The 25,154-nt window shown below is 48.2% G+C and overlaps 1 protein-coding gene across 2 annotated transcripts in view; it reads left to right on the forward strand.

Annotated features, from left to right (window-relative positions):
- The first annotated feature begins 924 nt into the window (after positions 1-924).
- MTURN (maturin, neural progenitor differentiation regulator homolog) overlaps positions 925-25,154 on the forward strand; it is a 30,588-nt gene continuing 6,358 nt past the window's right edge. Inside the window, exons 1-2 of one of the 2 annotated variants that reach the window (XM_033194978.1) lie at positions 945-1,452; positions 13,614-13,736. In XM_033194978.1, coding sequence (XP_033050869.1) covers positions 1,291-1,452; positions 13,614-13,736 — 285 coding nt within the window. In that variant the 5' untranslated portion in view covers positions 945-1,290. Of the gene's footprint in view, positions 1,453-13,613; positions 13,737-25,154 lie in introns of both variants that reach the window. The other variant, XM_033194979.1, reaches the window with a different exon arrangement.

Raw genomic sequence — 25,154 nt, forward strand, 5'->3', positions numbered from 1 at the left:
CCAGTGAGCACTCAACAGGTGCAATCGTTGGGCCACACACTCTTGTTTTAAAATGTGCTTTATCTGGCCGGGCGCGGTGGCTCAAGCCTGTAATCCCAGCACTTTGGGAGGCCGAGACGGGCGGATCACGAGGTCAGGAGATCGAGACCATCCTGGCTAACATGGTGAAACCCCGTCTCTACTAAAAAATACAAAAAACTAGCCGGGCGACATGGCGGGCGCCTGTAGTCCCAGCTGCTTGGGAGGCTGAGGCAGGAGAATGGCGTAAACCCAGGAGGCGGAGCTTGCAGTGAGCTGAGACCCGGCCACTGCACTCCAGCTGGGCGGCAGAGCGAGACTCCGTCTCAAAAAAAAAAAAAAAAAATAAAATGTGCTTTATCCTCTTGACCTTTTTAGGTTATGCAATGTGAATTCAAGCTGAATAATACTGAAGCCAGTCTTATGAGGCTTATTTCTAAGAAATATTCAGCTTTATGTAACGCAAATAAAAAAAATAACACGCGCCCTTCCTTTGCAAGTGAACATTCATATTAGTGTCTGATAACTGCATTAAGAAGACACATTCCTTATATCAATCGGAGAACAGAACTTTGGTTTCTGCAAAAAGAAAAACTCCCTTTTCCCTAGATTTTCTCAGCTCCTCCAGTGCTAGCCCCAGACAAGGTCCAAGTTATCTGCAGTTCTTTGGCCTCCCTTGCATTTAAATCGCATCTGGGTAAAACGTTTCGTGAGCTTTCTAACTCCACAAAAACGCTAACCAGGTATTGGGCGCTCGCACCGCTTCCAGGTAACCAGCGAAGCTGCGGATTCCAGGCCCGCGCTGTGACGTCACCGGGCTCGCAGGCCGCGGCGCGGTCTCAGGCTCCGGTGATTGGCTGGGGTCCATGACGTCACGGCCCGGGGCGGCCCCGCGATGGCCAGGGCCCCGGGATGCTCCCGGTTTGTTTAAAAATAAAGAGGGGCGGGAGCGCCCAGGAAAATCCGGGCGCCCACGGGGGTGCCGGCTGCCCCTCCCGCCGCCCCGCGTCCCGGCCCGGCCGCGCCAACCCCCTCGGCGGCCCGCAAGGGGGCGGGGGGAGGCGGGGCGGAGGAGGAGCCGCGGGCGCGGCGCCGCGCTGTCCCTGGCCGCCGCCCGCCCCACTCCGCACCGCATGTAAACAGTCCGCGCCGGCCCAGCCCGGCCCCGGAGGAGCCCGCGCAGGCCGAGCCGAGCGCCGCGCTGCCCGCCCGGGAGGAGGGCGCCGAGGAGCGGGAGGGCGGGCGGCGGCGGGAGGCGGGCGCGGGGCCGCAATGGATTTCCAGCAGCTGGCCGACGTTGCGGAGAAATGGTGCTCCAACACGCCCTTCGAGCTCATCGCCACCGAGGAGACCGAGCGCAGGATGGATTTCTACGCCGACCCCGGCGTCTCCTTCTATGTGCTGTGTCCGGACAACGGTTGCGGCGACAATTTTGTGAGTGCCTGGGGGAGGGACCGCTGGAGCCGGCGGGAGTGTGGACGCGGCGGTGCATCCCCGCGCCCGGGCTCCCGCGCGGTGGGCGGCGGTGGGCGCCTAGTGGGGGGGGCGTAACCCGCGTCCTATTCCCCGCATGCTCCGCCGGGGAAGCCCCGGGCCGGGTGGTGCGGCCTCCGCGCCCCGGGTGGGGCCCGGTGGGCGGCGGGCAAGGCGCCCGGAGGATCCGGGGAGCCGGGTCGGGGCGGGAGGTGTGGCATCCCCCGAAAGGCCACCACTCTCCCCGCTGTTGTGGGCGCCGTTTCGGGAACCCGACCTGGCGGCCAGTGCGCGTTGCCTGGCGTGGAGCATCCCTGGGGTGTGGGTGTCACCCGCGCCCGAGCAGCCTGGGCTGGGGCGCACGGATCCTCCGGCAGGAGCCCAGGTCCAGAGCTTCCCACATCCAGGCGTCCCGTCCAGGTTAGGAATCCCGCTCCCCTCCCGTGCCCAGCCTCGGCTCCTCGCCTTGCCCCTCCCGGGAGAACCCCGCTCCCCGCCCTCGCGGGTTAGTCCCTGGACTGCCTGTTTGGACACAAAGCTCTGTCCATACTAGCGATGCCCGATCTCCTGGACCTTCGTTGCGGAATTACAGCCCGGATCTTAATACGCACGCGCGCCTGCGCATACACCCCCAACACACACTTATGCTCACACACTCACTCTCACACGCGCACACTCACGCACACACGCGGGCACGCCTCTCCCCCTGCCCCCGCGCTGCCCTCGCCGCCTCTCTGAGCTGCCCGAGAGGTATGTGTTGGCCCGGGCAGGTTCTCTCCAGCTGAGGCGGTGGCCCCAGCCTTGCTGAAGCCTGTCGGCTTTTCCAGATGAGGGGGAATCCCCTCAGCCCCGGCTCAGGGGGACTGGGAACTGGAACTGCGGTGTCCAAACCTTCCACTTTGAATCCTGCTCCCACCTGGGATCCCGGCTCTGGCAGTTGAGGAAGGGGATGCGGAGGGCGGGGGAGTCGGGGTGGGAGGGGCGGAGTAGGGCGAGCACGGTGCTCGTGAAGTGTTTGTAAGGATTGGGGAATAAATAATGATCCCCAAATGTAAGATGGAGGCGGCCGTGGGCGCGGGTGACCGTGTGGTCGCCGGCCTTGTGGGCGGAGGTGGGGCGGTGTGGGGCGCGGCCTGGTGCAGGCTCCTCAGGTGGGGGAGACAAAGCTGGGCCGTGGTCCTGCAGCCGCGCGCCCTGACCACCTATGGGAAGTTCGCGAAGGAGTTGGGGAGACTGCAAGACCACCTTTCTTGGTCCTGGAGAGGTGAAGGCTTGTGTATGTCTGGCCAATAAAGCATTCCCTCCGCGCACACGCACCCCCCGAGGAGGGCAGGGATCCACCTGGACATTACGGAAGTGGCACTCCAGAAGAGGGATGGCCTTGTGTGACAGCCAGATATGAGTTCTGGCTCTGTGACTGTGCTCAAATACCAACCCTGAGCTCAGTTTCCACATCCAAAAAAATAGGTATAATAATGCCAGCACTCAGGTGTTCATATAGGTGACTCACTGAATAGTCCCTGACACACAGCAAGAGCCCCACAAATTTGGGGTTAGAGACCTGGGGTTTCCCAGAATTTAGAGCTTGTCTCATTTTTTTTTTTTTTTTTTTTTTTTTTTGAGACAGAGTCTTGCTCTGTCGCCCAGGCTGGAGTGCAGTGGCGGGATCTCAGCTCACTGCAAGCTCCGCCTCTCGGGTTGACGCCATTCTCCTGCCTCAGCCTCCCGAGTAGCTGGGACTACAGGCACCCGCCACCTCGCCCGGCTTGTTTTTTGTTTTGTATTTTTTAGTAGAGACGGGGTTTCACAGTGTTAGCCAGGATGGTCTTGATCTCCTGACCTCGTGATCCGCCCGTCTCGGCCTCCCAAAGTGCTGGGATTACAGGCTTGAGCCACCGCGCCCGGCCGCTTGTCTCATTTTTTAAAGAACGTTGGTTTTCCCACCTGTAAAATGGGGCTAATCAGAATGCCTCCAGAAGAACCAACTGAACAATAATATTAATGCCTGTAAGCCCATCTTAACTGTAGGTAAAGTAAATAAGTGTTCTTTTTGCAAGGAGTGGGAGATCATTAAAAAGGGATTCACTCGATTGCAAAAGTGTGAGAAAACCCCCAGGATACAGTGGAAAGGGCACCAGTATCCAGCTGACTGTAAAATGTTAGGATTTGGCTACGGTCCCTTCCAGCTCTGGGCTTCCTTCATCTGCCAGCGTCCTTTCTCCCTCCTGACCATGTGAAACAGGGTAAGAATGGCTCATGGTTCTGGATTTCACTGGGGAGAAGCCCACACAGCCTTCCTGCTGGGACTGTCCAGGCCATACCCAAAGAAATGACTCCAAAGACAGTAAGTGGGCCAGGAAGACAAAAGGCTGTTCTCTTGCCATGAGTATGTGTATCCAACCATCGTTGAGAAGTAAGAAGTACTATATTATTTGTATCAGGCCTTTCTCTTGAGGCCACCCATATTTTAAGTATTTTCCTATCTGCGTGAGAAAAATGCTTGAAAGTGTCATGTAAACTGACAATTTAAATAGAATAGATAGAAAGATAGAGGATGGGGGTGGGCAGATGATTCCTTGCGTGGAATGGAACTTTCTCCAAGTTCTGGAGGCTCTAATGGACAAGATGCCAACCTCAGGAGTTTTCTTAGCCAGACCTCTTGAATCTGTCCCAGGCTAGGTTTGTCAAGCTACTGTTTGCCTCTAATAAGTATCCTGCCTCAGTTCTTTTCTTTTTCCCAGGAAAATGTATTAAGCATTAGACAAAAATGTGAGATGAGTGGAATTTCTATTAGTTGAAGGACTTAGCATTAAGAATATCTACGTGAGCATTTCTTGATTTACAAAAGTATTTCCACATCATTCATTCATTCATTCATTCATCAAACATTTATTGAGGGTTTACTTTGTGCCAGGCGAGTGCTATCTAGAATACAAATAGGGTCTCTGCCTTCATGTTCCTGGGGCAATTTTTACTTGTCTAGGAAGCAGTGTGGTGTGGTGGTTAAGCACACAGGCTGTAGATCAGACTGTGTGGGTTTACACCTCAGCTCCCCACATTTGTGTGCCTTGGGGAAGTTATTTAACCCCTCTATGCCATACTTTTTCTTTTTGTGTGTTTTTCTTTTTTTGAGACAGTCTTGCTCTGTCGCCCAGGCTGGAGTGTAGTGGCACAATCTCAGCTCACTGCAACCTTCACCTCCTGAGTTCAAGTGATTCTTGTGCCTCAGCCTCCCCAGTAGCTGGGATTAAAGGCATGCACCTCACACCCAACTAATTTTTCTATTTTTAGTAGAGACAGGGTTTGTTATGTTGCCTAGGCTGGTATCGAACCTCTGGGCTCAAGTGATCCTCCCACCTTGGCCTCCCAAAGTGCTGGGATGATAGGCGTGAGCCACTGCGCCTGGCCTCCATGCCATACTTTCTACATCTGTAAAATTGGGATGATAATATTAGTACCTCCTGAGCAGAGTTGTTTGAGAACAGTGTCTAAAGTAGGGGCAGCTTAGATAGTCAAAGCCACTGTCATTTTTCATCGTATCTCCTAACTTGTCTCCTTGCTTGTAACCTCCACCTCACTCTTACTGTAGTACTGAAGTGGGGATACTAAATAGATCCAAAATGACTGCTTGGGGAGACTGACTCTAAGCCACTCTCTACCCAGCAGTCATTTTTGATCTATTTAACATATATGCCAGATCGTGTCACCACTATTCCCCACCTCAGCTGAACTGACTTCCCATCTTTTATAATAAAACCTAAGCCCTTGCCTTGGCCTCAAGCCCCCACATGATCTACCTTCCTGCCACACAGAGCCTTCTAGTCCTCAGATGTGCCAAGTGCATTCCTGCCTCAAGGCCTTGGCTCTTGTGTTCTGTCTGCCTAGAACCCTCTTGCCCCAGATCTTTACACGGCTGGCTCCTCGATGCTCCTGAGGCCCAAGAGAAACCTTTCTGACGACATGTTCTTTCACCTCACCCTCTTTTATTCTTCCCATAGCACTCGTTAGACTTGGCATTCTCTTTTTGGTTTTCTGCCTCCCCAACTGGACTCTAAGCTTCGTGAGAGCAGAGGCCTTGTCTGTGTTATCACTGTGTTCTGGCATTTGGAACAGCATCCAAACATGATGGGTGCTCAGTACATACCTGTAAGGATGAGTAAATTATAGTCTAGTGTAAAAAACATGTCAAATGTCAAGAATTCAGTTTCAAAGAATAATAATAATAACCATCACTTATGTTCAGTTTTCTATGTAGCAGACGCTGCTCTCGGCACTTTACATATGCCAACTCATTTAACTGTAGTACTCTCACAAGGCCATCTCTATAATTATCTCTGTTTTACAGAGGAAGAAACTGAGACATGGCAAACTTTACTAACTTTTCCACAGTTAATAAGTGGTAGGGCACCTTGAACTACAGCCCTATATTGAATGCATGGCATCACAGGAGTGACAACAGGGGACCCCAATCTAGACTGGATTCAAGGGTCGCTTCTTATTGGACCTCACAAAAATTCGTTGAGGTAGATATTATTATTCCCACTTTATAGGCAAAGAAACTGAGGCTCAGGGAGTTTAAGGGACTCATCCAGGACTGTACCACTAAGAAGTGACGAAGCAAGGACTTGAGCCCCGAGGCCTGTCCTCTCCACCATGCAGAATGGCCCACAGGTGGGGTCAGGCCAGTAGTTCCAGGGGCCCGAGATCAAGGACGCCTTTTTATTTTTCCTCCATTCTGGGTCCCTTGCACACACTTTCTCTATCTTGCTCCACAGCCCATCCCATCCATGCCGACCCTTGCCCATCTGCCGGGGACCCCGCTCTGTGGGCCCCATCATCAGGGCCTGCGGTGAAACAAAGCTGCTAGCTAGTACCCTGTGTGTGGAGGGAATTCAAGGGCATGGCCACCCTGCCTGGCTCTACAGGTTTGACAAGGGAGGGCTCCTGGCCCTGGTCAGTGGGGTCCACGGAGTCCTTTCTGCCAACTTGAAAGGTCCTTGGGGGCTTGGTAGGCTTGGAATGGGGTGTCAGCAGCCACTTGGATGCCAGATAAACAGAGGGGCACTCCTAGGCACGGAGCACCAGCTGCGTTCCTTCCTTGTCCTAGGCCACAAGAAATGAGGTCTCAGAACAAAGAGCACTGCCCTGCCCCTCTGGGGGCCTGGATGCTGATGACTGCGGGAGAGAGGGAGGGATTCATTTCCCAGATTGCCCAGCCTTTCCTGTCAGCCCAGTCAGAGACCTGTTGGACTCTAACATTTTGTATAGTTTAATCCCTCCTCAGCACAAAGACAAAGGTAGTAATCATGATATTATTAAAGAAAAAGGCTTTATTTATGGAAGAACTGTGATTTAATTTTACATGTGTTTATAGAGGTGTGTGTGTGTATGTATATATATCCCCATTTGTGGTCTGAACACATCTTTATTATTAACTATGTGATCAAATAACAGCCTTCTTATTTTGGAGAAAGAAAATAGAACTTATTTAAATGAGATTGAGTCATGCTTACGTGGTGGTATAGTGGAGAGAAAGTACTTTCTTGTCTGATTTAAACTCTACCCTGTTTCCTCCTCTGTCAGATAGGGACAGTCATGCCTGTATTACATGGTTAGTGTGAGGATGAAATGAAGAGCTGTGCGTGTGACGTGCTCAGTAGACAGAAGGCATTCCACAATGGCCGTGCATGTTCATGCAGAGAGGTTATTTCTGGGAAAATGATAGGTCCTTTGTATATTCTTTGAGTGGTAGTCATGAAGAGAGTAGTTATGTTAATAGGAGCTGAAGTAGATGGGAATAAGCGCTTATTGGTCCCCTGCTAAATGAGAGTCGGTCTACAGGTTGTCTCCTGAAATCTTTAGATTCCCTCTTATTTTCCGTGACTTACAAATGAACGCACTGAGGCTCAGGATAAACATTGTGCACAGAGTGTAGTTGAAAGGGTGTACACTCCTCCGTTGACTTCTGGCTCTGCCCTTGTTCCCTGTGTGACCACAGGCAAGTTACTTAACCTCTTTGAGCCTCAGTTTCCTCACTGGTAAAATGGGTCAGTGCTGACACAGATTGGGTTAGTCCTAGGTATGGCCAGCTGTGCTCTTCCCACCATGTGCAGAAATATGTTTTGAGGTGGGGCCGGGTGCGGTGGCTCACACCTGTAATCCCAGCACTTTGGGAGGCCGAGGCGGGTGGATCATCTGAGGTCAGGAATTCAAGACCAGCCTGGCCAACCTGGTGAAACCCTGTCTCTACTGAAAATACAGAAATTAGCTGGGCGTGGTGGTGGGCGCCTGTAATCCCAGCTACTTGGGAGGCTGAGGCAGGAGAATCACTTGATCCCGGGAGGCAGAGGTTGTGTAGTGAGCCGAGATTGCACCACTGCGTTCTAGCCTGGGTGACAGAGCAAGACTCCGTCTCACAACAAACAAACAAACAAAAAAAACAACAAAAAATGAAATATGTTGGAAGGCATGTGGTGAATTGTAGCTTTTATCTTTTTCTGCCATCTGTTCCCAGGACAAGAATCAGGGTTTTGTTTCGTTATTTGGCTTTAGAAATGGGGTCTCACTCTTGCCCACATTGGGGTACAGTGGTGTGATCAGAGCTCACCGTAACCTCGAACTCCTGGGCTGAAGCATCCTGCTGCTTCATCCTGGCAAGTAGCCAGGACTACAGGTATACACCACCATACCCAGCTGTTTTTCTTATTTTTTGTGGAGACTGGAATCATGCTCTGTTGACCAGGTGGTCTTGAACTCCTGGCCTCAAGCAACCCTTCTGTTTTGGCCTCCCACAATGTTAGAATTACAGGTGTGAACCGCCTGGCCAGGGATCCATTTTGGATTCAGACACACCAGTTCAAAATGGACTCCCTTGGTACTGAGTGGCAGAAAACCCCCACTTCAGTACTACGGTAAGAGTGAGTCCCACAGCAAGGGCCCCAGAGGGAGGAGACACAGGAGTGTGTTCTTACCTCCCCTGCCACCCCCACCCTGCTTAAGCACCAGGAAGTCGAGCTTCTTACCCACCAGGAGTTAGAATAGTAGGGGCGCACACTTTGTACTCCCCCAAAAATGTCTGTAGAATTGAATTACCTGAATGACTGGAGACCACGTTTTGATAAACTGGATATTGCGATCTACATTGTACAAAACAGGAAGGTGCTCATTTTCCTATTTGCAGGTGACATAGTTAATGTTGTCTTAGGCTGGGCGATCTTTTATGGTAAACTCCGGCCTGACTTCACAGGAAGAAGGGTCACAGATGGCCTGTAGTCAAGTCAAAGTTCTTACCGGATTTTCTGTAGGAAAGAGTAGACCACTCAGGCCAGGTTCGATGACAGCTACTTCACTGCAGCTCAGGCCAACCTGAGGTTTGGAGTTGGCTATAGTCAGTAATGGCAATTGCTGAAGTTCTCCCGGAAAGATATTTAAATGTCACACCACCCCCAACCCCCTTCAAATGTGTAGTTAGCCAAAGTTCTTTTTTTTTTGAGACGGAGTCTCATTCTGTCGCCCGGGCTGGAGTGCAGTGGCGCAATCTGGGCTCACTGCAAGCTCCACCTCCTGGGTTCACGCCATTCTTCTGCCTCAGCCTCCTGAGTAGCTGGGACTGCAGGCTCCCGCCACCAAGCCCGGCTAATGTTTTGTATTTTTAGTAGAGACCGTGTTAGTAGTTCACCGTGTTAGCCAGGATGGTCTCGATCTCCTGACCTCGTGATCCGCCCGCCTCGGCCTCCCACAGTGCTGAGATTACAGGCTTGAGCCACCGCGCCTGGCCGTTAGCCAAAGTTCTGCTGTGCCCATTGGAAATACACATTCTCAGCTCACTGAATAGTTCATTAACTAAATAAACTGATTACTCAGCAAAGGTAGATACATTTCTATTCTGTTATTGTGTTTGAGTGATACACTTTTCTCAGTTAACTTTGCAATTTAAACTCTGCCTCCCCCACCAACCCACTCTGATCCACACTGAAGCTCGAGAACCCCTGCTTCCCTCTAGTCCCTGAAGCCTTTCCAGGCATTTCTCCTTTTGTCCAAGGGAGGCCTGCAGGGTGCCAACGCTCTGACTACTGTCTTGTTGGAGAGTCAATATTTTCCATACCCAGATTCATGTTTGCCAGGGCATTGCATTGTTCAGAGCATTGTTGAGAGCTAGAGGTTCTCTGATTCTTGCTGTAGTTTTTTTCCTGGTCAAAATGAGTATTTGGTTACAAATGCTTAAAATATTTGCCAAGTTGAAGTTACTGTGGCCACGCCCAGTGGCACAGGACTCCGGGCCTTCAGTTGTCCATTTGTCTTTGTACAGGACTAGATCCTGTTTTCAGGAGCACCAGCCCTGCCCCTAGATCGTCTCTCTGCTCCCCTTGGTTTTGGAATGGGCCCCTGTATCTTCCTAAGAGAATAACTGCTCTGCCCCCAACCCCCCGCCTGTTAATTTTCCTGAAGAGCATGTCTGTTTTATCTGTGGACACCACCTCGTGAGATTGATAGTGCCTCTTTCTTTGCATAGGCTACTTAGAAAGCTTTGTTGGCAAATCTGTGTCCCATCTGTAGCAAGTAGCCAGGCCCTCATACCTTGCGGTTTGTCCTGGTCTCACTCTTGGATCTCATTTCTTTTCCTTTGTCTTTTTTTTTTTTTTTTTCAATGACAGGCTTATTTTTTTAGTTCATTTTGTCTTGTATCCCGTGATACTTTGCCAGCTGCCTTGATTCATTTTGAAAGGAAGGAATTTAAATGGAACACTTCCTTGTTATGAGATACAATGGATATGAGACAACTAGCATTTAGTAAATGATGTCTTTTTTTTTTTTTTTTTTTTTGAGACGGAGTCTTGCTCTGTCGCCCAGGCTGGAGTGCAGTGGCGGGATCTCAGCTCACTGCAAGCTCCGCCTCCCGGGTTTTTTACGCCATTCTCCTGCCTCAGCCTCCCGAGTAGCTGGGACTACAGGCGGCCGCCACCTCGCCCGGCTAGTTTTTTGTATTTTTTAGTAGAGACGGGGTTTCACCGTGTTAGCCAGGATGGTCTCGATCTCCTGACCTTGTGATCCGCCCGTCTTGGCCTCCCAAAGTGCTGGGATTACAGGCTTGAGCCACCGCGCCCGGCCAGTAAATGATGTCTTTTAAGTGACCGTGTACACCCGGATCTGTCTGAGTCCAAACCCCATGCCACTCTATCATGTGGACAAGGATTCAGTTACAACGTTTTTTAAACCCCAAAACCTAACAGAACTGGTAATACAGGTGGAGATAGCCAAATGAAGGCAGTTTAGACAGAAGGCCCTTTTGTGGATGTTAAGTCTTCCTTCAACATACAGTCCTAAATCGCTCTAAAAGGAGAGTAATGGAAATTGTGGCATGAACAATCTCTTCATGAAGTTAGAAATGCCTTAGAAACACTTAGCTATATAAACTGTCTGATTACCAAGCAGTGGTGGCTACACTGCAATTTATGATTCTGTTTTTGTTTGAGTGATATACTTTTCTAAGTTTACTTTGTAATTTGAAGTGCAGATGTACTTACTTTTTAACAAAGGAGGTTTACAAGCTTTACATAGGTGCACCTGCTTCTGAATGAACCTCAACCCAAGTTGCCTCGGGCAGTGCTCTCAGTGAGTCACATTGGGTGTCTGATTTACTCATTGTGTGACCATAGCCTTGTGGCAGATGGTAAGCCCACCCCTTCCCCTCTGTCTCCCCTATCATCCTACAGATGCAAAGGGGGAAAGAAGGTACTTACGTCCACCATTTACTGAATATTCACTGCATGCCAGCCAGGCACTGCGCCAGGTACTTACTCAGCTTCAAGTTTTCTGAAATGTGGTGCTAGATGTTAATCCCCTCTTTAACTTGGATAATAATTTGAAATAAGCTGGAACTTTTACACATTTGAGTATGAAAATGGATGCTGAGCCGAACTTACTAAAGTAGAACTTTTGTTGTTCTTGCAAAATCTCCACTGATTAAGAATCAAGTGGCATAATGGATATACAAGTGCTTTGGGCTATTATACTTTTGTACAATGGAAGAGACTATTACATAAATGACATTGTGGTGGTTTGACAGCTTTAAGGGCCTCTAATTAGTAGGGAAGAGCATTTGAGCTGTTCACTAAATAGAGAGCCCAGACGTTGTCTTTATTGGGTTGGGGAAGTCTCTAGAGAAGTCTGCTGGCATGAGAGCAACATGTGTTGGAAATGGACCTTTACAACTATGAAACACAGATCATTGGGGTATAAAGATGGTACATTGGCACCTAGTTATTCTCATTTGGATCTGGGGAGTATTTAAAGTCTGTAGGTGTAGCTCTCAGAAACCCTGCAGTGAGAAGAAAGGAGAGGAAATGTGTTTATTGAGTGACAGGGATATGGGGCAAGTATGTGCTTGGCATGGACCATGTCTCCACATAAGACCATATCCTCCTATCTAGCCCCTGCATCTTGTTCTTATCTGCCAGATGTCTTTCTCCCAGACCTCAATACTTTGTTGTTGTTGTTGTTGTTGTTTTTTGCCAGTGTTTAGCTATCATGGATCCGTCCCAACTAAAGAGTGATTCTTGGTACCTGACAGATGCTCTGGTGTTACCCTGGTAGCCCCATGTCCCTGACTCACTTAGATATGCAGGGCAGGATCTTCTGCGTTAAGAATGCTCAAACCTGTTTCTTGGCCTTGTTCCAGATCTTTGAACGTTTATGGGAGAGGCTTGCCTAGTCTTAAAGATGTGCTAAAATGGATATCCTCACATGGAAAAAAGCCTTACCCAGTCTTCAGAAAAAATAAAACCTAGACTGGGCATGGTGGCTCACGCCTGTAATCCCAGCACTTTGGGAGGCTGAGGCAGGTGGATCGAGACCAGCCTGGGCAACATGGCGAAACCCTGTCTCTACCAAAAATACAAAAAAATCAGTCGGGTGTGGTGGTGCACACCTGTAGTTCCACATACTTGGGAGGCCAAGCTGGGAGGGTCACTTGAGTCTGGGAGGCAGAGGTTGCAGTGAGTTAAGATCATGCCACTGCATTCCAGCCTGGGTAACAGAGCGAAACCCTATCTTTAAAAAAAAGAAAAGATAAGAAACAAAAAACCCAAAACCAATCTCCTCTTAGTATGTGTTAGATTGTGAAATGATGCTTCGGTATGATGTCTTCTTAAAGCATTTTAGGGAAGGGAAGTTTTCAGAAAGGCTTTGTTTTCCAGTGACATAGTGGTGACTTGGTGGATTCTCTTAAGTTACTTGCATTTGGAAGTAAATTTACCACCATACCCACTCACAGGCCGATCTGGGTAAAGAATGTCTTGTTCCAAGTTAATGCTTACAAACTGTGCTTTATTAATCTTTCAGCCATAGCTGAAAGCAAAGTTAAGGATTTTGAAGGCAAAGGCTCTGGTTTCTCCTTCCCATGTCTGAAAACCGCCCTTAGCCTGCACAAGGTGAACAGTGGAAATCATTGGTGAGGAATGGCCACCCACTGCCCTCTTTACTGTGTAGGAGCACATCTGATGACGAACAGAGCAGGTGAGGTATGGACCAAAAGCTTGGGGGCGTCTGTAGATTAGACATTTTTTTCATCCCTTTCAACACAAACAAATCGAGAATGAATGTATGAATTTTATGTAGAATGGAGGCGTTCTTCAAATTCGTGTCATTAAGAAAATCTGCTTGAGCCAGGCGCGGTGGCTCAAGCCTGTAATCCCAGCACTTTGGGAGGCCGAGACGGGCGGATCACGAGGTCAGGAGATCGAGACCATCCTGGCTAACATGGTGAAACCCCGTCTCTACTAAAAATACAAAAAAACTAGCCGGGCGAGGTGGCGGGCGCCTGTAGTCCCAGCTACTCCGGAGGCTGAGGCAGGAGAATGGCGTAAACCCGGGAGGCGGAGCTTGCAGTGAGCTGAGATCCGGCCACTGCACTTCAGCCTGGGCGACAGAGCGAGACTCCGTCTCAAAAAAATAAAAAATAAAAATAAAAATAAAAATAAAAAAATAAATAAATAAAATAAAAATAAATAAATAAATAAAAAATAAAAAAATAAAAGAAAATCTGCTTGACTTTTCTGAACTTCACACTGAGTGTAGTGACTTTGTGTCTTTGTTTTCTCCTTCCACCGCCCATGGGCACACAGCACGTGTGGAGTGAGAGCGAGGACTGCCTGCCTTTCTTGCAGCTAGCACAGGATTACATCTCCTCCTGCGGCAAGAAGACGCTCCACGAAGTCCTGGAAAAAGTCTTCAAGTCTTTCAGACCTGTAGGTGCCTGCTTGGCTTCTAACCATAGCTTGTTTTCTATGGTGATTGTGTTTAGAATAACAGGGGTGGTGGGGAAGGTGGGCAAAACCTGGGATGACTAATTGTTTTTCTCTTGTCTGCCCTGTGGCTTAGAGATAGCAGCCAGCATAGGGAGGGGTGGGAGGAGAGGGACGGGATGTGACACAGCTGTTTGCTGCAGGGATGATGGTTATTTCTAGCATCACTTGAGTTGAGAATCCCTGATGGGGGGGAAGCAAACAGATCCTTTATGAGACAACTGAGTATTCCTGTTCTCCTCCAGGAGACTTAGAACCATGGCACTTGCAAGCCTGATGGAGGTTCTTTTATAATAGTGGGGCCTATATTTGGGGATTGCTGGGAAGCTGTATACAAGTTATATTAATACCTCCACGTTTGTGGGTATGGAAAAGGATGAAACTGGATACTGGCTCTATTCTATTTTTAAAAAGTCTCTTATATGAGCTTACTGTTGCTTTGTTTTCCCCTTTTGGGATTTAGGAATGTGTATTTCTGTGGCTAGCTGGCAGTCTGTTTTCATTCTAGCTGATAAACTTTTAAAATGAATACTGACTTCTGTTTTGAAGATTACTTCTTTCTATCTTCATTGGAAGATAAAGTTCAATTCCCTGCCCACTGTAAATACTGCACATGTTCAATGGTATTTGCTAGAATTTCTATTTATTTTTTCAAATCTGTTTTAATGCTGTCTCCTTCTCTGCTGCATTTTCCAAGCTTTTATTCTGTTTCTTTGAACATAGTAAACTTGGTTGCATAGTAGACTGTGTCTGATGATATTTCATTTTGTAAGTCTGTTTGGTCTTCTTTTGTTTCTGCTAGTTCTCAGACCTGGTATGTTGTTTCTCTGTGTGTGGGATTATCTCTGTGTGCTAGTTACTGTATTTGAAAGTTTACATGTAGGAATAAAGCGAGGCCTGAGATGACAGTACCTTCCTCCAGAGAGGATTTTTGTTTGCTTCTGTCAGGACTTGGGGGCCCATTAGTCTGAGACACCTTAGCACAGTTTAAGGCTTGTGGTTCTCCGATGGCTCCCGGGGTTGAGAAGGCAGGATGCGGGTCTGGCCTCCTGTGGCTTCTCCTTGTTCTAAGGGTGTGGGCCTCTGGGGGCTCATCTTCAAGTGGGGATGGTGTACAGTCTGCTCCTTTGGAAGACCCTGGACTTTGACTTTGGTCCCTCTAGCTGTTAGAGTAGTATGAGAAAGCAGTGAAGTTTCTAGCTGCTTCTTCCAGGTCAACAAATGCCCTCAGGACAAAAGCAGCTTTTTACATTTGGCTTACCTCTCCTGGTTAATACTTTATATTTAAGAAGCTATTTTTCATATTTAATTCAGCTTTTTTAGTCATTCTCAATGAAAGAGTTGGGCCCAGTCACTTTGTGCACCATTATAAGAAGTGGGATTTCAGTGGCTTTTGTCACTCTGATTTGCTTAAGCAAATGATAGAAATCAAATAGAGTGACAGAAGTCACTGAAATCCCTTTTTTGTTTATTTTCTAAGCCAGTTTGGCACATTCAAAATAGATACTTGACTTAAAAGTACCAGTCTGTCCCACATTCATTCATTCAATAAATATGTATTGGGTACCCACTAGGCACATGGCACTGTGTACTGCATTGTTCCTGGCACTGGAACTGAAGCATGAGAAGCTTAGATCTCACAGAGCCTGTGCTCCAGTGGGGGGAGACAGGATAGACAAGGACACACGTAATGTCATGAAATGATGCTAGTGATTAAGTGCCAAAGAGAAAGGCATCAGGGAATGGGGTAAAAAGTGCCATGGGTCCTGGAATTTTTGAGTAGGGAACCAGGGAAGGCTTTGCTGAGAAGGTAACATCTGAGGAGAAACTTGGAGTACAGAGTGGGCCGTGAGGGAATCTAGGGGAATAGTGTTTTCGGCAGAGAAAGCAGCAGGTATGAAGGCTTGGTGTTGGACAACACCTGTGTCGAGGGAGTAGGAGCAGCCAGTGTGGCTGAAGGAAGTAGAGAGGTGAGCCGGAGGAATTCCAGGAGTCTTGCAGTCACAGAAGGACATGGGCTCTTACTCTGGAGTGATGGGGAGCCCCCCAAAGGGTTAGGCAGAAGAGGAATGTGACCTGCTTTCACGTCTTGAAAGTCTCTCTCTGATGACTGTGTTGAGAATAGGCTGTGTAAGGGGAGGGACAGATTGGCCACTGAGGACGCCATTGCTGTCATCCAGGTGAGAGACAGTGGTGGCCTGGACTGGAACAGTCACAGCAGAGGTGGGGTGAGGGGTTGGATTCTGGAGATACCTTGAGGGTAGACCCAGCTGGACTTGCTGGTGGATCAGAAGTGGGATGTGGGAAAAAGGGAGAGAAGGGGGACTCCTGAGTTTCTTGTCCAGGCAGTGAAGGGAATGACCTAGTCATCTACTGAGATGGGGAAGGCTGCAGGGGTGGTTGGTGGGGAGTTTGGGGTTGGTAATGTCAGTTTTGGACATGTCAGTGTTGTAAATGCCTGTTAGACATCGAAGAAGGGAGATCACATTAGGCAAAATTAAAAAGAAATGGATTCCTCTAAATTTTAACTAGAAGAATACCTGTTAGCAAATGAGGTTCGCTTTGCAGCAGGTTTCCTCGCAGGGGCTCAGTCACTGGCTTGCCACCGGCTGCTCTTTGTGGGTGTTGTCTGTGGTGGTAGGCAGCCTCCCCTCTCTGCAGGACTGGCTCACCTGGGAAGGGGAGCTGTAGCCGGGAGTCATTGTGCTGTTTTTCTTTACCAAGTCTCCGGTTGTATTTTGGCAACCAGGCTAGCCACATGTAAACGAGGAAACAAACGTGGTCCAAAAGAAATCTGGATGCGTAGCTGAAGCAGTTGGATTGGTTGAGGATGTTCTTTCAGGTGGCGCTGAGATGTGTCACGCGGGCCCACAGCTTTGATTTGCTGTAGCTGGGCTTCCAGGTTTCCTTTCTGAAGTGGAGCTTTACCTTGTGGGCAGGGATGTGGCTCCCCAGGTGAGGAGGCCTTGACCTGGCACAGCACGCCCTTTGGTGAGGACGTTTATGGGCTGGGCCGCTCTCTAGCAGGGCCTGTTTGCCCGAGGGCAAGGCTGGTGGGAGGCACCTTCCCGGGCTGGTAAAGATGAAGTGCTGAAGCCCTCAGGTTTCTCCCAGTCAGGATGCGCCCCAGACTGGATGAGAAGGAGTGTCACAAACCCGAATAAAGGACCACAGAGATCCCTGGAGAAACTTTAATACTCTCCACCTCCACCAAATAGAGCGCTGCTTCCCAATGGCACCACGTATCTGTTTGTTGTATACAAGGGAGCCTTGTTAAAAATAAGACATAGGTAAGGGTTTTGTTGCTGGCATTGCAGTTGAAAGTATCTGTTGAAGAAACGCTTACCCAAATGCTACAGCTTATCAAGTGGTTAAACCAGCACATCATTTCCCTGAAAATACATGGGAATCTGATCAATCCATGCAGCTGCTTTTGTGTCTATCCTGGGCCAGTCCCAGGAGGAGAGTTTTTGCCTTCATCTTAGAGCAGCCCCATCCCAGGCTCTGCACCCCTCTTTTCCCTTGGCCACCCCATTGCCAGCCCTTTCCCCCTGCAGGCTCTTCAGAGAGGTCAGTTCCTATTTGTTGACGGCCTTCTACTGTCCGTTGGAACATCAGTCAGACAAATTCAGTTAACTTTGCTGAAGCTTGGGCACTCTTGCATCCATAGGCCAAAAGAGGGGTATCACCTCTGGCCTTCCTCAGTAGTCCTGCCCACAAAGCTAAGGCTATGCCACTTTATTTAGCACTCTTTCTACACTTTCAACATACAAACTTTGGGCTGGGCATGGTGGCACATGTGTGTGATCCCAACACTTTGGGAGGCTGAGGTGGCAGGATCTCTTGAGTCCAGGAGTTTGAGACCAGCCTGGGCAACATAGTGAGAACCTATCTCTACAAAAAATAAAAACACCACACCAGGTGTGGTGGCACTCTTGTGGTCCTAACTACTTGGGAGGCTGAGGTGAGAGGATAGCTTGAGCCCAGGAAGTGGAGGTTGCAGTGACCCATGATTGTACCATCGTGCTGCAGCCTGGGTGACAGCGTGAGAGCTGTTTAAAAAAATGAAAAAGAAATACAGACTTCATAGCTATACACATTATTCCCCTCTCACTTGCTAGCCTTCCCCCTAACTGAAATAATCCATGTCTCAAAGTTTCCCCTCCCACCAAGAAATCTGTTGTTGGATTTGAACATTTAAGAAAAGGTCTCCTTTTTTCATTTAAGCCATCTTACTCTTTTATCTTTCCTCTACTTTATCATGTTTTCAACAAAATGTATCAGTCTTCTGCTGTTGCCACAACACTGCTTCCGAAGGCGAGGGGCCGGGCCTAGGAGGCCCAGGTCTTGCCCTCAAGGAGTGGACTTTCTGTTAGGAGAGACGGCCACGTAAATGTACAGGGGAACCCCCATCACAAGACAGAGCATGCATTTGGGTCCAGATACTCCTCTAGATGCCGTGCATGGCAAGTGAGGAAGTCCTATTCCCTGCTCTGCCTACTGCACTCTACTGATTCTTGGGGGAGCTGTTTCTGTGAGCATGTTCTGCAGGGGGTTGCTTGTCATCTCTTAACCCAATTATGAGGGAACAGATACAACAGTCATGAAGAACCCAAGCTCTGTTGGCAAGGCTACCTGGATTTAAGTCTCAGTTCTACCACTTGCTGGCTGTGTGACTTTAGACAAGTTACTTAACCTCTCTATTTTTCAGTTCATTTGTAAAATTAGAAAATTAATGATGATAGTTCCCTTAGGGTTGCAGTGAAGATTAATGGAGTTTTTGTTGGATACTCAGTACAGTGTGTTACCCACGGTAGGCACTAAGTCAGTGTTAGTATGATGTGGATGGGATGAGGATACTAGACAAAATACTGTGGAGAAGTGAGCAGGTTACTGTTTGGGGGAACCTTAGATTATTGGTGAAGAGAGAAAACAATTAGCTAAGTGATTTCAACATGAAAAGGCATTAGAAGGGCAAGTCAAAAGCTTATCAACATTGGTTTTGGTAAAATTATAAACATTCACTGAGCACCTGATCAACACGACTCACTGTGTTAGTTAGAGGCTAGGACTCCAAGGAGGACCAATGGATGCTCCTGTCCTCCCAGAGGGGCACATGGCCAAAGCACTCAGGGTAACGGATGATTTTTATTTTCTTGTTTTCCACATTTTCTAAGTTTTCTGTGATCACATTATCAGAAAATACATTTTTTAATGTAACTCTGTGGCTTCCAGTGTATTCGAAGTACTAGGAGTATCAGCGTGAGCAGGCTCATTGAGGAACAAAGCCAGGCAGTGGCTTCATGAGGAGGTGGGACTGAAGAATAGCAGGACCTAGATGTGCTTAGAGCAGGGGCAGGGCTGGCCCAGGAGGAAGTCCAGGAAAGGTCCATCTTGGCTACCTCAGCTCCATTTCCTTAGAAATGGCTCCATGTGGTGGAAGGTAGACCTGCTCTGTCCTGTCTTGCTCCCATGCCGTTTGGCCTCTAACAGGTACACTTGGCCTCAGTGCCCCCAGCTTTAAAATGGGGGCAATACTGATTTAGCTGTCTTGTGGATTCATGGGGAACTTTGAAATCAGACTGAGAACCCAAAGGATTGTCAAAATCCAGACACTCTGCTAAATTTAGTCTGAGTTTCTGGCTTCTAACAGGTATTAGGAAATGTTTATTGGATGGGTAATTGAGTGTGGATTCTGCTGGCCGTCTTCCCTCGAGTGACCCACACTCTAATCCACTCCAGTGACTTGCTAATGTTGATTACTCAGAGAGGTATGATTTTTACCTATTTTTCTTGCTACTGGCATGTCATATCCAAATGGCACATGTATGCAAATAATGCCAGGCAGGCTGTTGTTGGCACCCACGAGCAGGTACTGCTACTTGTAGTGGTTTCAGAAACCCCCATCTATCACTTTGGTATGTGTGAGTTGGATAATCGTCAGAGCCTTGCGTTTTTCTTAAGTGACCCTCCGTTGACAGTTGCTGGTCATACGTGATTGAGCTAGAGAATGAAACAATGGTTATGGACCTAAATAATGGTGATCATGCCGTTCAGTTTTCTCCACCATCTTTTCATGTTTTATATTTAGTGTCAACTGACAGACTTACTGCTGGGTAGAAAACAGTTTACAAGGGAAGAAATAGCCTACTATTTCCAATTTAGCAGCAAAACTAGACTTTATCTTTGCCCTTTCGAATTCTCTCAAAGTGTTATGGGCTTAACAAGGAACTATTGCTTCCTCGAGTGTATTCTTCTCCTTACCAACACTGTGGACGTTAGGGTCCTGAGTCCCCTATGCCCTTGCAGTTTTGTGTGCTGTTTGGTTGCTGCTTCCATGGCCCACCCTGGAGTTGGATCCTGTGGTCCTTCTAGATTCTCACTTAGTTGGCCCAAGTCCTCTCCCTGGGGTTGCTGTGTGACTCTGCGTTTCTTCTCTCAAGAAGGAGAGACATTTCTGCCAGAAAAATCCCCCTAATTCTAGTTCACTGGCATGAGCAAGATTGATGTTTTCAGTTTGCCATGAGTGGCTGGAGAGCTGAGGGTTAGATCCCACAGGAAAATCCTGTGTCCCAGAAAAAGTCCAATTCTTGCCTCTACTCATGGAGTCTGGTCAAGAGCCTGGAAAAGAGAAAGAATCTACCTGTGAGAAGCTGCCTGGGTGGGTCAGGGAAAGTCTGATGTGAAAAGATTATGCACACATGTGGGTTTCATAATAAACATTGAATGTTGACAGTTTCTCTTTTTTTTTTCTTTTTTCCTTTTTTTTTTTTTTAATCACTCACGTTATGAACATTCAAACCATTCTCTTTTTGAGAAAGTATGATGGCCTCAAAAGGTAAGAGAGTGCCTCCTCCTGCCCATTGTGCTACATCCATCTTGCCACCCTTTTTCCCTTAGGGTCAGGAAGACTGACTGACTGACCAGGACCCCACCAGGGGTTTCTGCATCCCGCCAGCATCATGATCATGAAGATAAATGGTGCCACATTTACCGCCCTTGGCTCTTGGACTAACAGTATTCCCATCACCTGGGAGTGTGTTAGAGATGCAGAATCGGGTCCCACTTGAGACCTGTTGAATCAGCATCTGCATTTGAGGTAGATTGCTGAGCACATTATTCACACCTACACATAGTGAAGAAGAGAGACTGCTTAAGGGGAGTCCCTGGAAGGTGCATACAAGGATCTCTGAAGCCACAGGGCATGTCCTCGATGCACCAAAGCCATGGTTGATTGGCAGTGCTCTCCAGGGCATAGACACCACCTCCCCTTCTTTTATGAAGACCCTCTAGCCCACTGTGCTGAGTGCCCCCTCCAGAGACAGCAGCTGCTAAATGCCAGCTCAATATGACCTCGCGTAGTTTACACTATTATCCAAAAGACCTGGAGTTGGCCCTACAGATAACAGATACTCTCTTGGGTCTGAGGAGCTGAATTCTCCAGAGTTGGCAGCTCTGCCTTTCGGGTACAACCTGTTTGGATGCATGGGTCCCAGCAGTGCTTATGTGATCACCGATAGCTCAAAGGAAGCTTTGTGGACAGCAAGACCCTGGAAATGCCAACTCTCTTGTCCAGAGTGAGCATAAGCTATTTTTCCCAGTCAACTGAAAAAAAATTCACTGAAATAGGAATAAATGATTATAACTGTCAGGAATAATTTAAATATACCAGTCACTTTCATTTTTTGGCCCACCTTTTCGGTATGAGAATGTGTGGTTGTAGTAAAAGCCAGGGCTCCAGAATTCTTCCCAGTCTGTGTGTATGCCTGTCTCTTCTTCTTGACTGTTGAAAATTGGAATCCAGAAGTTAAATTTAGACTTGCCAACCATAGGTGGGATTGAGCATAGAGGTGAGGATGCTAGATTACTACATATCTGTATGATATGTCCCTTAGAATTCCAGGCAGTCTATTTCTGGTGCTTTCTATCCATGCTTCCAAATTGTCCCTCCTCATAAATGTGGACATTAGCATTTCATATTGCTTTTTTAAAAAAAATTTATTCCCCAGTGGAAAACATTGAAACCTCCAGCTAATAGGAATAGCATTAACAGCTGAATGGGAGTCTCCTGGGTGGCCTGGTGGATAGGGGTGTGAAGGCTGCTATCAGATCACCCAGGTTTGAATTGAATCCTGGCTCTGCCACTTACTAGGTGACTCTGGGCAAGTTACTCAGCCTGTCCAGGTCTTATCTGCAAAAGGGGGACAATAAAAGTGTCCAACACAAGGTTATTATGAGGAGCAAAGGAATTAATGTGTGTAATTCTGCTTACGACAGTGCATTTGCTGTGCCAAACTCCCTTTTTCTTTTATTTTACTTTATTCTATTTTATTTTATTTTATTTATTTTATTTTTTAGACGGAGTCTTGCTCTGTCACCCAGGCTAGAGTGCAGTGGCACGATCTTGGCTCACTGCAACCTCTGTCTTCCTGGTTCTAGCGATTCTCTCATCTCTGCCTCCCGAGGAGCTGGGACTACAGGCACATGCCACCATGCCCAGCTAATTTTCATATATTTAGTAGAGATGGGGTTTCACCATGTTGGCCAGGCTGGTCTCGAACTCCTGTCCTCAAGTGATCTGCCCGCCTCGGCCTCCCAAAGTGCTGGGATTACAGATGTGAGCCACTGTGCCTGACCTAAACCCCCTTTAACCTCAGTAGAGAAGGCACCAGGTTCAAGAGGCCGAAGAAGAGACCCAGAGCCGGCAAACGAGACATGGGGTTTTACAGTACTGACATACAGGGGAGAGAGTCCAGTGGCAGGGGCTGGGCAGGAGAATTGCCCAGTGGCAGGGGTGGGCAGGAGAATGCAGTCCAGTGGTGGCAGGCTGGACAGAAGAACCATGTGGTCCCGTGGTGGTGGCCTGGGCAGGAAAACCGCAACCTCCTGCAATCAGTGTGCAGTGTATATAGGATATTCACTCAACACCCTCCCACTAATGACCTCCACCTGGCAACATTCATTTAACCCAGAACTCAGGGCCAATTTTAATCCTCTATAATGACACATATTCCCTGGGATAGGCCATAGGCTCACGTGTTTCTACTGTCTTTGCCACTCCCGGATTCCCTAGCTCCTTAGAGATAATATAACTAGATTACATTACGTTACCGTACGTTACGTTACGTTGTCACGTTACGTTACATCACATCACATATAGTTATGTAGGGCTCCATAGTTTGCAGATCATGGCTGCCTTCAATCTCTCATGTCATCTCCATAGTTACTCTTTGAGATAGAGCAGGTATCGTGGTTCCCGCTTTACAGAGGACACTGAGGCTCAGCAAGGTGGTGACTTAGCAGAGGTCCCCAGCTAACTAGAGATCTGGCCTCTGGACTCTAGTGCCAGTGTCTTTTTCCACACATCCTCTCAATAAATCTGTAGACCCTACACTAAGATGCCTCAGAAGGCCACAGAGAACTGCCTCTCCTCTTTCCCCTTTCCAGAACGGCAGTGAGTGAGCAGCTCTTGAAAGAGCAGTCAGAAAACTTCCAGCCCAGGGACCTGTCAGTAAGTGCATTGGTTTCATTTGAGGTAAGGTAGGGAGCTTCATTTGAGGTAAGGTAGGGAAAAAGGAACAGCAGAAGAGAGGTGGTCATGGCTACGAGCTTGGTTTCCTGGGTCTTTTTCAATAAGGCACCCTAAGCTGAAGAGAGGGAGGGTGTTTAGTGCTACCTATGGTTTGGGTCAATATGAATCACCTAGGGTTGTTATGGAACAGAATCACCCATGGTACGTCTCTTTCGGATAAAGACGGCAAATATGCAGATGCACACCTCAGCTGCGCCCTTTTCATCCAGGACAGCCATTGCTAGTTGACCACAGTGTTTTCCACGGGGCCTTAGAATCCTCCTGAAACTCCAGGCAGCCTCTCCCTGTCAGGTCTGTTAAGTGAGAGGGAACCAACTGGTCATTTCTCTTTTAGTGACATCCCTTCAATACAATGAACAATTATATATATATTGTTTAGGTGTTTAGGTAATTTTGCAGCTCCCGGTGGTGGCAATAGTATTTATATTTTACCAGCTATTTAAATGTTACCACTTATTCGACACTTTCACCTTGTTGTCTCATTGAGCAGCTCTCCAAATAAAAAATTGACCACCAAGTGTAGTCATCAACATGCCTTACAACTAGCCATCTTTTCTCTCTTTAGAGGCAAATTTTGTTTTTTATTCTATTTATGAAAATCTGGAAGGGAGACAGGAGCTGGAAAAAGAGACTTGCTTCTCCCAAGCACACTCAAGATCGGAGCACCCTCTCTGGGGAGCTGAGAGCGCTCTTCCTGCCCTTCCCCTCTGCGTCCGCAGAGTCTCTGAGGCAGCTGCAGCATGCCCAGCTCTAAGGGGCGAGCATGTGTCTGCAGTTGGCTGTGTACGCCTTGACAGGCCACGTGCAGTGTGACCAACAATGCCTAGCAGATGATTTTGTCCTGAATGTGTTCATAGGATGCTGGGAGACCTGGGAGAGCTGCAGCTGGAGAACTTCCGAGTGAAGGCATTATTTTCATCAGGACTCCCTTTCCCTTTCCCCATTTCAGCAGTGGGAGGGAGTGAGAGGAAGGGGATGACAGGACACTAGGGAGGCAATGCAATTGAACAGAATGGTCTTCTTTTTACTGTCTTGATGCAGTTAGTGTTTAGATCATTGGGGCCACTCAGTGAAGGTGCTTGAAAGTGATGGCCCTGGGCCGGGCGCAGTGGCTCAAGCCTGTAATCTCAGCACTTTGGGAGGCCGAGACGGGCGGATCACGAGGTCAGGAGATCGAGACCATCCTGGCTAACACTGTGAAACCCCGTCTCTACTAAAAAATACAAAAAAATTGCCAGGCGAGGTGGCGGGCGCCTGTAGTCCCAGCTACTCCGGAGGCTGAGGCAGGAGAATGGTGTAAACCCGGGAGGCGGAGCTTGCAGTGAGCTGAGATCCGGCCACTGCACTCCAGCCCGGGTGACAGAGCGAGACTCCGTCTCAAAAAAAAACGGAAAGTGATGGCCCTGGACACCCCTATGTAAGAAGTCCTTGGGCCACAAGCAGACTGTAGATCTAATGAAGGCACCAGGAGACAGAAGCCTGGTTATCACAGGCAGGCCCAACAGCCAGGGCTATGGCTTCCTGCCTGCACCAGGAGGTGGTGTTCTTATTGATGAGGCCTAGCAAATGGCACTTGGTTTCTAATCAAAGACCAGCCAGTGCTTTAAAAAAAAAAATGTTTATTTTGAACTTCCCACATAATTATACAGCAATTGGAAAATGCAAAAAGATAAAAAGGAAAAAATTACCCATAATCTCACAATCTTTAAAAAAAAAAAGCTTAAAATTTGGGTGTATTTTACTGAAGTCTCTTTTCTGTGCATATGTGT

Source organism: Trachypithecus francoisi, unplaced genomic scaffold (assembly GCF_009764315.1).
Source record: "Trachypithecus francoisi isolate TF-2019V2 unplaced genomic scaffold, Tfra_2.0 Lachesis_group4, whole genome shotgun sequence".
Taxonomy (NCBI): Eukaryota; Metazoa; Chordata; class Mammalia; order Primates; family Cercopithecidae; genus Trachypithecus; species Trachypithecus francoisi.